Source organism: Etheostoma cragini, chromosome 17 (assembly GCF_013103735.1).
Source record: "Etheostoma cragini isolate CJK2018 chromosome 17, CSU_Ecrag_1.0, whole genome shotgun sequence".
Taxonomy (NCBI): domain Eukaryota; kingdom Metazoa; phylum Chordata; class Actinopteri; order Perciformes; family Percidae; genus Etheostoma; species Etheostoma cragini.
Genome location: NC_048423.1, coordinates 3,605,496 through 3,623,332, shown reverse-complemented (window position 1 = coordinate 3,623,332; position 17,837 = coordinate 3,605,496). Strand labels below are relative to the sequence as shown.

At 40.5% G+C, this 17,837-nt stretch overlaps 1 protein-coding gene and 1 long non-coding RNA gene across 4 annotated transcripts in view; one reads left to right on the top strand and one right to left on the bottom strand.

Moving 5' to 3' along the window:
* The first annotated feature begins 6,303 nt into the window (after positions 1–6,303).
* On the top strand, positions 6,304–16,556 carry LOC117960186. Its single transcript, XR_004660089.1, has 3 exons — positions 6,304–6,567; positions 7,990–7,996; positions 16,546–16,556. It is a non-coding gene; the product is annotated as an uncharacterized LOC117960186 (long non-coding RNA).
* b3gnt2b (UDP-GlcNAc:betaGal beta-1,3-N-acetylglucosaminyltransferase 2b) overlaps positions 12,409–17,837 on the bottom strand; it is a 22,057-nt gene continuing 16,628 nt past the window's right edge. For 2 of the 3 annotated variants that reach the window (XM_034897866.1, XM_034897867.1), the window contains one exon: positions 14,368–15,731. In XM_034897866.1, the coding sequence (XP_034753757.1) occupies positions 14,516–15,706 (1,191 nt within the window). In that variant the 5' untranslated portion in view covers positions 15,707–15,731 and the 3' untranslated portion in view covers positions 14,368–14,515. Of the gene's footprint in view, positions 15,732–17,837 lie in introns of all 3 variants that reach the window. The other variant, XM_034897865.1, reaches the window with a different exon arrangement.

Here is a 17,837-nt window from a genome sequence, read left to right as displayed (position 1 = left end):
GAAACAAAGAATCCATGCCCATCAAACTTCCTTTGATGAGGTTCAAAATAAAAAATAACAGAAAAATGGAATGAGCAGGAGGAAAAGTAGCTGCATCAGAAAGTAAAAGAGGAGGATAAAGAGAGAAGCAGCAGCAGAAAGCCTAATATTCTCCTTGGTTGATCTCCAGCCCACTCAGTGCTTGCAGGTGTAATAACATGCACTGATCCCGTGCTGGGGGACGGGGGTTCAGCAGCTCACAGAGAAGATATTTCCACACCCCTCTCCTCCCTCTCCTCTGGAAAACAGCAGCACAGCTAGTAAAATGTCTCATATCTCTGTCTCTATCTGCCACTATAAAGACACTGGCATCAGCCATTAGGAGATGAATCCAGATGCAGCCTCCATCCCAGTCCTGCTTTATTATAGCTTTTATGGCTGTACTGTTGCATTAAATCATGTTGAGTGTTCTGGACTTGAAGCCACACTATTGCAAGTACCTCATCTTTTGTGATGGACCAATAAACCATTTTGGAATCTATTATTAGTAAAGGGGGAAAAAAATCCAGTTATTGTTGTTCAAGCGGCTGATATAAGGAGATTATTGATTATATTTAAACATGTTATTGAATTCATGAGGGGAATTTTCTCCTCCACTGCAGGTCAGAGGTCAGGTTTAGTGGTTTAATGTTTTGTTTTTAAGCAATTCAGCTGCTTACTGGAACTGGAACTGCTTTCCTATTTGGATTACAGTTTGTAGATAATATGTCCAGGAAGGATTTGCTGCTACAATGTTCACTACTGTCACTGCGTGTGAGGTTCTGTAGTCCTTGTACCTTGTTCTGTCAATTATTCTCCACGGTAACATGTGAGATCTCAAAATTCCTCTGCACAGAACATACAAAGTCTACAGTTAGTAAAGAGGTGAAACAAAAACAGGAAGCATCACTACTGCAGACCTCAAATTGAAGCACTGTGTAGTCAAAGCTACTCAGGCATGAAGATTTAAAAAGGGACTCTAATCAGAGAAGAGGATAAGTGGTATTAACTGCACTGAGGGAAATTTAAACCAGATGGATGTTGACTCTGGGTCACGGTGGCACTTATTTCACATAAGGCCAAATAGAAACAGATGTTACAAGTTAATATAGTTGCAAATGTGGTGAGGCTTTTGGGAAATAAACTCAGAATGATGTATTGCCAGTTAAGTAGCACTTAATAGGAATTTGCATTGGTTTGGTGCATACATAAAAACATATTTGAACATTAATATGAAATAAAAAAATTACATATAGAAACAAAAAACAAAAACATAACAGCATGCAACACATACATAACTACATACAATTCAATTCAATTCAATTTTTTTTATAGTATCAATTCATAACAAGCGTTATCTAAAGACACTTTACAGATAGAGCAGGTCTAGACCACACTCCAGAATTTACAAGGACCCATCGGTTCTAGTAGTCTCCTCCAGAGCAAGCAACAGTGCGACAGTGGCGAGGAAAAACTTCCTTTTAGGCAGAAAAGTCGGTCAGACCTAGGCTCTTGGTAGGCGGTGTCTGACGACCGGTTGGGATTAGAATGATGAGTTGCGGTAACAGTCACAAAAAATAAATAAAATAAATTAAATAGTAGTTTGTATGTAGTGGTTCTTTGTAGCATAGCAGGGCACTGTGGGCGTTACAAGGCACAGCAGGACGTAGCTGGGCGTAGCAGAGAGAGACTTTTGACATACCATGACAAAAGAAAAAAAGAGGCTGTGTGGATGAGTTCAGGATGTGTAAAGTTCAGTTATTGACCTACTTACTGCATGTTTGATAAGGCACGTGTTCTAAGAGCTTGTATGTTGAGATGATGTAAAATTAGACCTCTTCTAGACTTCTTCCCAGCAGGACTGCAGAATCAGAATCGGGTTTATGGCTGAAGTAAGTTACACTTACAAAGAATTTGCCTTAGGGGTTGGTGCATACATAAGCAACCAATATTAAACATTATTACGAAATAAACAATAGAGACCGAAACAAATACGTTTATGTTTAACATAGGCAAAACGAGACTGAATAGATGAGAGAGACCGTGTGTTACCATTGGTCCAAAGTAATAGAATAATTTACAGTCTTTGATATTATTTCTACAAGATGGTTATATGCAGTATGATGGAAGCAAGAAACAAGTTCCCCACAGTCTAACAGACTTATCTCAGATTTTAAGCCAAAAACATGACACATGACCTTTCTCTTTGGGAAAGATGATAACTTATGGACATGGATCATTACCTCAGAGACTCTAAGGTACAAAGAGAGGCTAAAGAGCGACACCACCGTGTGACTTTGCATGGTCTGTTATATGTTTGTAGGTAGTATCTCATTGAGACATATGACATAAACCTTTAAAACCAGAACTAAGTGTGCTGCTGACTTCTCAAACCGACCCTGTTTCCCCTTTGAGAATCAAGCATTTGAAGTGCTGCAAACAACACACAAACCCATTCATGTTCACCAAACACAGAGGCCTCCTGGGTAACTCAATCAGAATAATTCAATTCATTACTTCCCCAAACCGACTCATCCGCTATAAGTGAATACAAACAGTTGACACAACAAAACTTACAGACGGCTGACACAAAATGAGGACAAAGTTGCCTCAGTGTCACGCAGAACTTAGCGGCTAATAAAAGAAATGCAAATAGAAAACTTGATTACTGAATGTAAAAACTTGTGTTAAAGGCAGTGGTTTAGTTGATTTAAGCAGTGTTGATTTATTATTATAAATTTGGCAACGGAGCAATCCTGGAAGTGTAACGTTGAGGATGTAGACTAATTATCGCCAGACTACCCATTGTTTCTTATGTAAAAATCAAGTCAAAATGTAAAATGTATCACCTGAAAGAGCTATTACAAACAACTGTTTCATTGCCGTCTATGTCTGAAAACGGTCGTGCACCAAACTTCTGTTCACACGTAATTTTTGTGAAATCTTTTGCACCTAAACAGCTTAAACAATATGACCATGGCTGAATCCCTATTCCTCCATCCTTCCCTTCAGATGGTTGGTGTTTTTGTTCAGTCCAACTCACAATTTAGTTGTTCTCATTTATATATGTCTGCGTTTTCAGACCACTGAACGAGCATGACACAATGATTTGATCGAAAGCTACCCGTTGCTATAAGCAACTTTAACTTTTGAGCTTTTGTGTCCTAAGACGTTGGTCAGTATTTTATGATCCAGAAGTTTAAGTTGTATAACATGACATGGCTACAGCTTGACGGACTATAGTGACATTTAGAAGAAGTGATCACAGAGGGGCGGTATAGACAGAGCCAGGGCTGGAGTTTTATAGAGTCCATCTGACAACTGTGATTTCCATTGGATCAGAGTACTGTCACTTGGCTGTCTGTGAAATTAATAATGAATGTGATGTCTTATTTTCTACACTGTAGCCACCAAGTCACGGCCAAGCAACGTGCGTTGCCACAACGTTTAGTTACATTTTTTGAGAGGTGCCTTTAGTCTACGGCGTAGGGTCCATGTCTCCATGTCTCCAAGTACTTATGTAAGTAGCCACAACATAGATATTATGCAGAAGCATAAATCCCACCTAAGAGGAGCAGGAAGAGGAAGTAGGAGAGACACAGCACTGAAGGTTCAGGTTGAAATCAGTTCTTCCAGTATGGATTCCGTGCCATAACTTTACTTTCTTCTGTGGCCACATCTGCTTTTACTGAGGGAGATAAAGATACAGTTCGCTTTACTGTGTTTGTTTGGTTTGAAACTGTGAGAAGACCGTTTGACGCAGGTGAAAGAGCAATGGTATGACAAACAGTCCTCACACCCAGCAGGTCAGATCGTCTGAAGAAAAGAGAGGAAAGGGGAGAAGGGAGAAGCCCTGAGTAAAAATAAACAGAGGATGGTTGAAGTGTTGTAAAGAATTGCACTTGCTTCACCAAAGGTAGGAGAGAATGAGATAAAAGGTAAGACGAGAGGATTAGAAAGAGTGGCAAAGGTTCACAGAAAACAAGACAGAGACCGATTGAAGGCGCTTCACAAACGCTAAAATGAATTAAGATGAAAATGAGTGAAGATTTAGGGGTATTCCCCTGAGGTGTTTCTTATCGTTAATAAATATGACATGAAAGTAAAAGATGGTGTGATTAGCAAACACTTTTCTCAACTTTAAATCAAAATCATCTGAAGGAAATAAGCAACAAAAGAACCAGCTAAGTAACCGTTGATCAGAAAGGTGCAGACATGTCCGGTCATGAACTCAACTGCTCTGCTTTGGGACACTAGAAGAAGTCTCGAGGCCTTCCCTTCAATCTGGCCTTTTCAGCTGCTTGTTAATGCACGATTGGGCTAGGAGTCAACGTTTTTCATAGACACATACTTATTCTTCTTCATATTTGGTGTCTATTTATGCCCCTTAAAGCGTTCTTTTTGCTGAACAGTGGATTACCAATTTCACACCTCTAATTTGTGTAGAAACCAATTCTGGTAGATATTGTAGCAGAAATTGGATAGGTCTAGAACACACAAACGCCTGAGCAGCCTTGTCAGAAAAAGACAATAATGAAGGCGATTTTGTGGTACGTGTTTGCAGCCAAAAAGAATCATAGATAGTTTCACTTTTACACCTTTCTCTTTTAAAATATCTCCATTATTTGAGTCAGTTTCAAGCCACCATAATTCAAGAGTACAGGAGGGGACGTGGGGGCTGCTGCACCAGGCACCTCATCACACTGTAGCCGTCACATTTGACCTGTGTCTAGTCTCTTGGGAACATCGGGGATCCTGGCTCATAAGTATATGTTCACAGGGTCTGGTTTAACGAGTCCTTGTGCATTAATGGAAACAATGTGGCTGACATGCATCTGTGATAACCGTCCTGTTGTCCTCGGGTCAAATTTGACCCCTTTAAAAACGGTCCATGTCTGAAATATGGCTTACTTTTTAACCAAATTACCACAAAAAATGGATTGGATTCCATACAACGCTCTTTGCAAATACAATTGGTCACTTTCATTCCTGACTAAACTCATCTGTTCGTTCCTCTGATCTTAACTATTAGTCAAAATAATTCACGATTTCTGCTTTTTTAACTCAAATATTAGGTATAATTCTTTCTAAATTACAATGAATTCCAAAAAGTACAGTACAACTAGTGGTTGTAAGGTGGTGTTAGTGAAAACTAAAAAAAAGAGTCTGGAAAAGGGACAAAAATGTCAAATGTTTGTCCCTTTTTGAAATGGGAGGACAACACAAAGGTTGAATGCAGGTAAAGACCTTTCACTCCCGTGTGCTGCAGCATGGGTTGAGTTGTATTAAAAGCACATTGTAAGTCTGCACGCTGCGGCAGACACATGCTTAACAGATTTGATATTTTTTTTTCCATGGGTCGGGGCGATGATATCCTCAGCTACAACTCTTCAGGGCCTCTCTGCTCATGCTTTCATTTCTCTCCTTACACTTTTCTCTTACGTGTTCTCCACTCTCTAGCCTGGAATGAATTTCTCTATCCTCTCGCCTGCCTTTCTTTCTTTCTCCATCTTTCTCATGCCACATTTACTACAATCCTTACTAATTCTACAGTGCTGCTTCTGTTTATTCTGGGTTGCCTTTCTTTTTTCTTTTGGTTCCCTTTCCCTCATCAGTTCTCGTCTCCCCAAAGTATGCAAAGAATTAGAGCACAACTTCCTCCCTCTGAAACACAGACTGGAAGAGCTGTAAGCTAAATGATCATTCAAACCAGGAGGTGGATCATCAATCATAACCCCCCCCCCCCCCCCCCCCCCCCCCCCCCCCCCCCCCCCCCCCCCCCCCCCCCCCCCCCCCCCCCCCCCCCCCTTCACGACACTGTTTCAACTCTACCGTTGCGGTAAATTGCCCTTTTGTTCCTACTGTGGGCAGAAAGTGCTTCATGTTCAGAGTCAGGTACCTTTCGGCCGACAGTGTTCGGTAAACACGGAGTCTCAAGGGTTTGTGTTTCAGCAGGAGCATTGTTTTTATCACGGTAATCAGTGACTCTTTAGTGTTTCTTCTTTTTTGAATGATTAGGTTTTTATTGAGAGAATAGAGAACATTAAAACATTATACATCTTAGATTTACATTGGCAGCTTTCCGTTTCAGTTCTCTGGAACTCAGTGAACATCAGGGCTCTGACAGAGCTGATGTTAAGAGAAAAGCACCAAAACTGGAAGTTCAACACAGACTTCACTAAATTATATGTATATACATTTTCTTCATTTGTGTTATATGTTCATTTTTTGCATACAGTATGTTTGTTGCAAACTATGATTTATTTTTAAATTTTTTTCAATTCAATTTCAATTCAATTTTATTTATAGTATCAAACCATAACAACAGTTATCTCAAGACACTATACATATAGAGAAGGTCTAGACCACACTGTGATTTATAAAGTCCCAGCAGTTCTAGTAAATCCCCCCAGAGCAAGCATGGTGCGACAGTGGGACCATGCAGAGTGGCGAGGAAAAACTCCCTTTTAGGAAGAAACCTCGACCAGACCCAGGCCCTTGGTGGGCGGTGTCTGATGGGGCCGGTTGGGGATGTGATGCACGGGGTCAGTAACAATCCCAATAAAGAAAATGGAACAGTGAGTAAAAAATGGTAGTAGTAGAAGTGGGTAGTGTCATGTTATACATCTCCACACCTTTGAGTGGCTACTCAGAAATGCAACAGAAGAAAACAAGTGGTTTCCTGCACTTCCAAACTGAGCCTCAGTATTCTTAAAAGAAAGGGCATGTTGAACTGACAGCATCTGAAACCCCTTTACGGCTTTCCAAAACAGTCAATCTGACAGTAATGGCTACTTTATGCAGCAATTAGCCAGGTGTCTTCTATCACTTTTTATGCAACAGAAAGAGAGACCTTCCAATTGTTTTTGTGCGATACATCGTGACGCGCCGACAAAGACTTACAAAAGACACAGAAGTCTTGAAAGCGATTTGTAACAGCAGTGAGATGACGCCTGGAGGAAGGGGCAGGGTGTACACCCTGCCTTCCAGCATGGCCGTTTGAAGCAGGTATACACATTTGCCTTTAGATGTGGTCGGACAACATATAAGACTCATTTGGAAGTATGCTTAATAATAGAAAGCAAACCTTACCATAGCGTGAATAAGACATGTATATTTATTAAGTAAAAAGTAGTTCCAATTAAAATGTCTAACATTGATTGTAGGGACACAAGTTGCTGGTTTTTAATGCTATTTTTTATGACAACTGTATTGCGAGATAAAGGCAGAAAATCTCTGAAACAATCTCAAACAGTGTATCTCTTGGATGAAAAAGCACGAGGCTACATGTTGTACTGTGGCATTTAAACATCAACAAACAGAAACATCTTGCTTGTTGGTGATGGGGATTTAGCTGGAAAGTGGAGATTTGGATCAGAGAAGTGACTCACTCACTCCATGTCACATCCTTCGCCAGGCAAACCTGTGACCGACTGTTTCCTTCACTTCCCTTGTTCCAGTTTGGAGAAAAAAAAAGTTTCCAACATCTTTGGTTGTAGGAATGAGACTCAGTCCATGAGAGGTTTGTCAAATAAAAGTGTATTCCCTTAATGTCAAACATTTGCCCCAAAGCTTTTCCACTAAATGTGACTTACAGTACACGACATATGCAATTATATAAAGATGCAAGACTAAATGTATTTCAGCAGCACTGGTAGTGTAATTTCACCCTCTAATTTTGGTTTCACAAAGGCATGAAAATATAATTTGACTTCATTTTATGTGCTTGTATTTCTTATAACTGCTGCAGGACTGCCCTAAAGTTTGAAGTGTGATTAATGTCAGCTCACTTCCTTCAACAAAGTGCTGCAGAATACAGAACCATCCAGGCTGAAGGATCGGATGGGATATCTGCTTCTTCTTTGTTTTATCTGCAGGCACCAGTTAATGCCAGAGGCTTCCACTAGCCTCCAAAAGCTTTCATAGATGTATGCTGTGTTTGCATCATATGTGTGTGTGTGTGTGTGTCAGATGGTAGGTTAAAAAGGGAAGGAGGGAAAGTTTTTCTGTGTGTCTGTGGTCCACAATAAGATGCTGCTTCTTTAGTCCCAAAGGATTACATTCATTTCGATGAGGAAGTGAAACCTCCTTAGACCTTGAAGTTCAAATCAGATAATCTGTGTGTGAGAGAGAGAGAGAGAGAGAGAGAGAGAGAGAGAGAGAGAGAGAGAGAGAGAGAGAGAGAGAGAGAGAGAGAGAGAGAGAGAGAAAGAATTGCTTCTCCCATCAATTTCCGAGAACTTAAGTTTTAGTATATCATCATCCGGTTTCCTGGCAGCGTGCTGATGATGGCACCCATGAGTCAGGATGTGGTCAGCTGTGATGATCACCTCGGGCAGTCAGATTTTTAGATTGGTGGATCCAATCAAACCCAGTCCCAGGACTGGCTGAGTGAATAGACTTTTGAAGGATTTAATATATACTGATTGTAATTTTGTAAACTAGTCTTGACCTTCATGTCCCTAAAATGGAGATTGTAATTGTTTTTTTTGTCAAATTGTGCCAACGATCACGGGGAGACATTCTACACACAGCACTTATGGCAGCGATGAACGAGAAATTCAAGGAAAAGGACAAGACTCATTAAAGATGAGCCACCCACTCAGATCAGCTGGTATTCTGTCTCTAATGGAGTGATAGGGAAATTTGAAAGTGACTCCAAACTTTTAACCGGTAGTGTGTTCTCTTGATTTTCAATGAACTATAAATAAGTATCAGAGTATGATCTACTGAACTCAACTGAAGTGAATCTAAGTAAAAACCAAACAACAAAATAAACCAAAGTACAGATAGAGCTAGAGAGAAAACTAGATAGGAACAGAGAGAGAAGCCTTTTGAGCCTGGGTAGCTCACCTAGAGCGTTCACCCATGTGCAGAAGCCTGGTTCTTGACCCATTGGTTGGGGGTTCAAGTCCGACCTGTGTTCCTTTGCTAAACGTCGTTCACCCTTTCATGTCTAAAGCTGTCCTATCTGATAAAAGGCCTAAAATGCCACAAACAACTTGCTTACAACAAAAGAAACCTTTCACGTCCTTGAAAAAATGTAACTGGACTGAGCTCAACATTAAATTCCAAGCTTTTAGTAAAATGTTTTGGAAATCCTTCTGGAGAGGAAAGTGGAAAAGAGTTATGAAATGCTACTTGTGTTGCTGTCGTCCCAAGAATAATCCCTGCCAGCAGATGCAACGTGGCGTCTAGAGGAAAAGGAAACAAAAGAGATTTTGAAGTTGTGTAAATTCAAGTTCTGAGTAATCGGTGGTGGTATCGTTGGTTGTAATTTATATCTGGGACATGGATGCTTTGCTGTTCACATTGTTCTGTGAGGCTCAAGAGATGCTGTGTGCACCTTAAGATTTAATGCAGTGAAGCAGGTCAGGGCCCAGATGTTTCACGTGGATTTTACAAGTCTTGTTACTGAATCCTGAGTCTCCGAAGGTACGGAGGCTAGGCTTTCTTTGGCTGAGACTTTTTCACAAAGTGGACTCGCTCTCCTGGCAAAGAATAAGATAAATCTGAAAATGTTTGTCTTTTTTCCTTATAAGGTCATTGGATCTTTAACATTGAGATAATAGTATGCTGAGAAAACACACACATACACACAAAGTCCCTCCCTCTTGTGAACCCCTTTGCTCTCCCACACCTGCACCAAATGAGGACTGCAACCACTTTAGGAATTTGGTTGTCATGACAACTGTATCCCATCTTTCCCTTATCCCTGTGTGAAGAAGCGGAGGGTAAACAACACCCGTGAGAGGAAAGGGGGAATGAGTTTGTCTCCGGGGCTGCTGCTTGTGTCTTATGAAGTATTTCTCTGGCTCAGTCCCACCATATTTACCCCACATGTATTTGCTGCAAGAACATTTTAATTTCTAAGTGTTTATAAGCAGTTTACCGTTACTAATGATATGATACAATATGATGGTTGTCAAACTGCAACAAAAGCTGTCCATTAAACTTAAGAGACATCAAAATGTTCCGCTTAAGATGCAATACTTATTCAAATGTATTACCAGCAGTAAGCAGCTCCTCCAAAATATGCATTGTGGGAGAATAGTGTACATCAACAGCACACACAGAACTCAACCGTATTACGTATGTGAACGGTCTGCTTTGAGTATAATTAGGCACTTTACACACTTAAAACCTGCTTATAGTGGCCGGGTTGGCTCTGTTGGTAGAGCAGGCGCACATTTACACGGAGGTTAATGCCTCAAAGCAAAAGGTCCCGGGGTCGAGTCCGACCTGTGACGAATGCCTGCATGTCTCCCCATCTAGCTGTCCTGTCCATTAAAAGGTAGAAAAGCACCACCCCCCCCCCAAAATAAATAAATAAATATCTGCTTATAATTGGTATGTAGGGTAGAATTGGGACCCAACGTAGTTGATACTCTGCTGCCCTCTGCTGTTGAGGTGCTTTCACTGCATGAGCCAATAGGAGGGAGATCTTTGGTCTCCTTTTACAGATCATATCCAATTAATTGCTTTTAAATTGAATATTTTAAATGTCTGCATTACATCCTTAACTAGTTATGAGTTGCAGTAACTGTCCAATTAATCTCTAGTTTTAGATGTTTTTATGTTCTTATACAAACAAAATACTGAATACATTCACCTCTTAAAGTCTATAAAAATCCTTCAAATAAAAGGAGGAATATCCACATTTTGAATTTGCCTCGACACTAGCATCTAGCATCACAGCAAATATACAGCTTTTTAAAACGTGACTAGCTGAACTGTGCCAATGCAGTTATCAGCAATGAGTCCAAAATTATATAAAAGGTCTACATTTCAGAAGAGTTGGTCTTTAAAATGAAGTTCATGTTAAAGACAACCCTCATCTCTCAGCCGTCGCTCTCGGATTCAGTCTCACTCAGACCACGATCAGAAAGCAGTTACAAATTATTCCACGGTGTTTGTTTCTTCCCTAAAGAAAAGAAAGAATAAAAAGACCATCTGAACATCAACAGCATGTTTTACTAAAGCAATCACCTCAGAATGAGTTATTTCCAAGGGGGTCTAAATCCACATTGCTTGGGACCAAATTGCAGTGTAAAACAACTGGTTGTATATTTCAGACTCCCACCTGAGCTATAAACATGACTCTAGACAAAAGATTAGGGTTCAAGTATTATTTGTAGTTTTTTGCCACGGCTCAAATTTCAGAGAGCTGGAATGATCTAGCTTATGGTACGTACCCGGTTTCATTAAAGTCTGATAAACGGGAGTGAAGTGTCGAGCATTCTTAAAATGCGGCATCTATTGTAATGATGGGGTGGAAAAAAAATAAAAAAAACAGTATTTACAAAAACAGCAAAATATAACTTTATTGAAATACTCAAGTCTAGGTATTAAAAAAAAGCAATCACGCTTAACATGGTTGAAGGATTATCTTACACATACAGTACATACAAACAGGCACATATTTGGTAATCACTTCTGACTAGTGCAGCTGTAACACAGTGAGACAGGTATCTGTCATCACAAGAACTCTGAAATACATGGACATAGAAGTTAATGGCTTGTGAAAAGCAAGGCTTCATCCAAGGCTTTCGCTTGGTAACAAATGACAGATATTTGATCCAAATCCTGATTGATTGAATGTCCAGATACGTGTGCATTTAAACCACATAACTACTTCTTGCTCTTGTTACATTTCATTGGATATTATCCCGCCGATTGGCAATTATGTTTATTCCTTTTTCCCTGTTGAGCTGACTAATACATTGGATATTGATGGTAAAATAATGTTTTTCTACACAAGCTGGCTTACTGTTCTGCCTTAAAAACTGCAGAAACTCAGCCAATGACACATCTACGCTTCTGAGGCCAGAGAAACACTGACTGTACAAAACACAAGTTGTGCGTGTCAAAAGTAACGGAAAAAAAACAGTGAAGCAAAATTTCAAAATAAGTCGCAGTGATGGATAAAGGTTTAAAAAATAAATAAAAGAAAAAAAGGTGAGGACAGAAGAGACAGTAAATCTGAGAAAAAGTTGCGTCATCAGTGTGGACATCTAGAAAATACCTCTACAGCCAATCATCACACAGATGTAACAATTATTTAAAAAAAAGTGATGATGACTTTTGAAAACATGTAAACATTTTAAGTAGCAATAAACCGTGTGCAGCAAGAGAGAATGTAACATCATTGGTACGTGTGCAGAAGACGATATGTGAGAACAAGAATAGAGTAGCTCGTGCTTGGACTTAAATAGAAGAAATAGAAAAGAAAAAGCCTCCACTTGCTTCTTGGCTCCTGTTTAGTCTTTTTAGTGTTTGATTTATCCTACATTGAGTTAAATGATTCTAGAGGGTAATTAAAAACAAAAAATAGTGTCCAGCAAGTCAGTAATCTGAGAAAAAAAACACCAAATTAACCTTTAAGACCCTCAGTGACGGGATTTACTTTATTTTTCTTGTGTCAAACCCCAACTACCTGACACCAATGTAGGATAAACATAACCAAAAAAAACTCTTGTTACATTACTGTAAATCAACTGAGAGAGGAGATGATTTAAGTGACGGGTTGGAGCATCTGAAGAGACAAAGACAGATAATATATTAGGTCTTGGAATGCAGTTTTAAGTCATGGAGTTGTCAGTGTCTGTATGAAGCTCTGAGTTTTAACAGATCACCATCCCGACCAGCACGGGGAGCTCTAACAGAGCCGTAGAAATGTCTCCCTTCTCTCAGCTCAAAAGTGGAACAACCAGCTTCTGAAACTTATCAGTGGTGAATCCATGGATCGGGTCAGTGACATTCTAGTATAAATACTAAATAAAATCCACTTCAAGTTGGATTTGCCCCCAAACCTTGGTAAAGATATACATTCATGTTACACACGTCTGACCTTCTCTAATGGCGTTTGAGAGAAACAAGAGAGCATCTGCTTCACTGAGACATGTAATATTACAAAAAGGTGCATCTGAAATCTCACACACGGCTTAAAAAAGGAACATTACGTAACACAAATGCAACATAAATATGTGCAGCACCTCGCTCATGATAACTAAAGCCATCTAGCTTAGCGGTTACTTTCAAAGAATATGAAGACTTTCAATGCTAAATTTGTTACCCAACATTTCTAATCCCCACCAACCAAGTCCTGAAGAGAAGAAAGGAATTTACGCCATAAAACAGATATGTAACATTTTGAAAGCATTCAAAATGATCAGTGAACATCGCAGGCAATTTGTCAAGTAACAAAATCTTAGCTTACACGCGATTTCCCACCATGATCAACCTGTTTTAAAGCACTTTTGATTCACGGACATCACAGTAAAACATTCAACAGCATTCAACATTTCTACACAACTGCTGCAGGAAGTTATGAGGCAAGTTACAGCGAGTATTTCCTACAGAAGCTCTATGATGGCAGCTTGAAATAGCATCTAAAATGCATGAAAGGTTCCTATAAGCATTTTATCCTTTCGTATAAAGTGAGAACCAGAAGCAGAATTGGACAGCATTTAGATTTCTCCATCCATGTCGAAACCAAGCCCAGACCCGCTGAGCTGTACAGGGATCGACTCACATTCCTGTTTCCTGAAAGCAAAGTGTGTATTCACTCCAAACACCCCATTTTTGAAGCTCTATGGACGATTTAAGGGAGATTTGTTGTAACATGATTGATCTACAAGGTAAACACAGAGGAACCATTGTCAATAAAATGAAGAGTGACAATGATGCATTTAACAAATTAAAACTACTTTTCAAAAATGAATAAATAGTTTGTGAAGTTCTGAACATATGAGTTTTTTCTTCTTTTAAATGGAGGAAAAACTTTGAATTAAGCTATTTACAAGTAAATACTTTAGGGAGTGTGGATGGGAATAGCAGCACCAACTAAGCCTCCAGCAACAATTACTAGGACGTGTTCACGGTGAAACTCTTTTAAAGCTTAGAGCAACAAACCGCTGCATGCGGGAGCCACTCGTTGTTTCTAAGGTTGTTTCTCGTTTATTTACTTTTGAAAGTTGCTGAAAACGATTGTCCTTTTCACCATTGCCAATAAAGTGTCTTTTCCCTTGACCAAACAACCCAGAGAGTCCCAGGTGGACAGTTCTTTGTCTCCTTATTTATATAATACAGCATTGACACGCTCCATCACGGAGCAGAAACAGTGTTAAAGCATTAATAAGGCCATATAAATAGTTTTGATATAAATATGTGCACGCAGAGAAAGACACGGTCACTTTGGGTGGAGCTCGACGGTCAGTAAAGCAGGGATAGCTTGTCTACGGAAGTCTGACATAAAGTCAAAATACTATTGAGCCCTTTTGAAAAATAGAGTGAACGACACACCCTTTCTCATTTACAACGCATTGACTTCTCCAAGCGGAGGCTCCAAGTGACCATTATTGTAATATCTTAACTTAAAGCTGCCAAGTCTTAAGTTATAACCCTGTTCACAATTAAATATTTGTCACTTTGACCTCTTGGGAACAACCTGAAAATTGTCTTCTTTTCTAGGGCACAAATGCCTGCTGCGGAGCCATCACTGGCAGTTTAGGTTAGGACTGCTGAGCCAGGCCCAGATCTGGATCATCTCCTGTGGGGTCCTCGGATGAACAAGCATTAAACTCTTGTAGGCGCAGGGGTTTGACCTGTATTTCATCTCTATGTTAAAGGTCCTAAAGCCTTTGTGCTTCTCGGGGGCCAGCCCTAGCTTCCGAAGGCACATACCCGTGTAGACATCATCTATTGGGTAGAGCGCTACATGTCGGGACACATTGTGCAGACGAGCAGCGACGTCACCAGAGTAAAGGTATCCACCGCCTCCTGCATATGGAGGGTACATCCCAATGTACATGCCCTCTGGGATGAAGTATTTTACCTTCTTGTCTCGGTGGGGCCCTGCGTTGGTTATCAAGTCACCCACAAACAGGTCCCTGGCTTTGGGCTCTGAGAGGCCCTTAAGGAAGTCCAAGATGTGGTAAGTATTGACAAAGACATCATCGTCGCCTTTGAAGATGAAGCGAGCACCAGAGCAACGAGTCTGAATCCACTCCAGGAAGAGAACTTCTTTGACAGTCAAGTTGAAGAACGAATCCCTGAAATCCCACTGGATGATGTCTTTATGACTGATGCTCTCATAGTGCAGCATCTTGGACAGATCCGGGTGGTGGTCCCCTGCTGTGGCATTGCCTAGAAGGAAGATGGTAACCACCGTCTGATTAGCTATAACACCCGCCTTTCCCCAGGACTGACGGATGGCCTGGCGGCGGTCGAAGTGCGGCGTCAGGGACTTGACGGCTAGGAGCAGGAACGGAGGCTCCCTACAGATGTCAGGCTGGTCCACCATGATCGGGTAGGAGCGGCAGTGCATGTAAATCAGAAAGTCCTTGAAACGTTCCGGTAGGGAATTGTAGTCTTTCACCTGAGTGGCAACCCTGGAGTTAGGCTGGCAGGGGTCAGAGGTCAAGCTGGTGTCGTTAGCCCAATCAGGCAAGTCTGCATCGCTGTAGTTAGCCCCCAGGATGGGATTGTTCTGAAGGTCCAGAATCTGCTGCTGGAGATTCCAGTAAGCCGGGCTGGGAACCAGTTTGTTCCAGAATGGTTTGGAGGGGATGCGGACCTTGTGACTGTTTTTGTCTTGACTGTTGTGTCGGGAGATGATGATGAAGATGAAGAGGTTGACCATCATCACTGTCACCAAAAGCTTCAGCCTCCTCCACAACAGCGCCATGACAGTGTCCTTCCCCCGTCAGCACCTGAGCAGACAGACAGAGAAAGAAATAAAAGATGTCAAGGATAGGAAAACACTTCTCTTCATGAGCTGCATTTGAATCCCATATGAGGGAAAGGTCAACCTGGGAGGACTTCTAGTTGATCAATGTAGTTGATCACAGACAATGTGGACAATTCTATTCAAAGTCTGATGAACCAACAAAATATACAACATCACAACATTAGAGTGTGACAGCAGTAAGGGCCAAACAAAAAGCAGATATGAGCTAAAATGCAAATTCAGAGAAAACAGCTGTTGAACATAGAGTACATAGTCCTTTAGATATGTACTGTATGTTGCTCAGTGACTCATAACTAACATAACATAACTGGAGGATGACCCTTTTACAAGGAGGAATACAACTTTCTGTAGAGCAATCAAACATTTAAGTAACCTGTTGCTAAAGAGATATACAAAAAAAAGCATGAAAAACTATCTTTGCTATACATTGATTACAGTGCAGCTTATGTGTAAACTGCACGTAGCCGTGTATCTCACAATAACTAACCAAATAAGCCCATAAATGGGCAATTTCTGTTAAAAAACATGTTTGACCAAGCTCTTAAAACCTTAGTTGCATGAAAAATCTATTAGTCTTGAGAGGAATTTATGATGGAATAATTATTGATTTTTCAGGGTAATCATCATGTGCTTTCCATTTCAGGGAAAACAAGACAGTCATCACAGTTTGTATGGCCAGTTAGGGTTTGCACAATGGTGAGGATTGTAGGTTTACCTCTTCTCTGTTAAGGAACTGATGGGAAGAATTTCAACCACAAGCCCATTGTGATATGAAGTCACATGAATATGCACAAACATTGTATTTATTACAAACGGCTGAGGGAAACTTCAGAAGAGAATATTTTGAAATCCAAATCGCATTGCCACTTCTAACTAAGAGTTAGTGTGTCTCTCTCTCTCTCTCTCTCTCTCTCAAATACACAACAGAGCTTAAACTGGTTTTAACCTCAAGTGAAATCACAAATCCTTTTCTATTAGTCTGGCAAGCTGTGACGTTTATTACCCACTGAACATTTAAACAGAATCATTCTGCAAATTAACAATCAACAGATGCCCTTCAGATTACCAAGTAGTGTGTAACTTTATGAGTCACCAGCCAAGAGTTGGCAGGTAGATAAAAAACATCCACTAGCCAAGCACTTTTTTTTTACCTGCAAAAATATAAAAATTGCTGAGTTTTTTGTAACATTCATCGTATAAAAAAAATTCTGGTTGGGGTCACAAGTCCTGCTGGTTTAGCTGACACCAAAAATCCCCACATACTAAAAAAAGATCAATGCTAGCTGTCAGTAAACAGGAGTGCTGTGATGGCTGGCGTTCCGGTGTGTGTGTGTGTGTTTGTTTGTGTGTGCGTGTCAGCTCGCCCCCACAAAGATCCAACGTGCAGAAGAACAGAAGAAAGTAGTTGCAGGTTCACCTACATGAAGACTGGAAAAAAAACAACACAGAACTATTTTGGTACAAACCTTTACCCGCCATGTGGCAGACAGCCCTCTGAAACTTACTTCTCGCCAGAGGGCACTAAATGCTTGCTCTTGGGGTAATAACTGGGATTGTCGAGCCTTTGTAAATTATAGTGTTTTCTAGACATACTCCGTTTTGAGATAACTCATTGTGATTTGATATAATAAATAAGATTAAAATGTACCCGCATTTGGCGAGTGTTAATATAGAACCCTGAGAGAGAGTGTGTGTGTGTGTGTGAGCGTGCATAACATGATTGATTTTTGCACTACAACCAGAGCATACCGCTTTGTGTCTTCTGTTGAGTGATGATGACATGTTGCTTACTTAATTTAAGCAATATAACGACAGAGGACAGTTTCAATAAAGCACATTTTTTGAGGCAGGATCGTCACCTTGGTGTTGTCCTTCATGGCCAGTGTCAGTTTAACCAAAAAAGGAAAGGAAATGAGGACAACATGTGAGTAGAGGGTTTGAACAGTTTCAACGAACAATACAGCCTTTCAGGAGTTTAGAGTGTGCCTCAGGTTTCTGCTTTGGCAGGCTCACACATCCTAGCTGATACATTCTCTTTGCAGGTTCCCCTTTTATTTGGCTTTTTTAC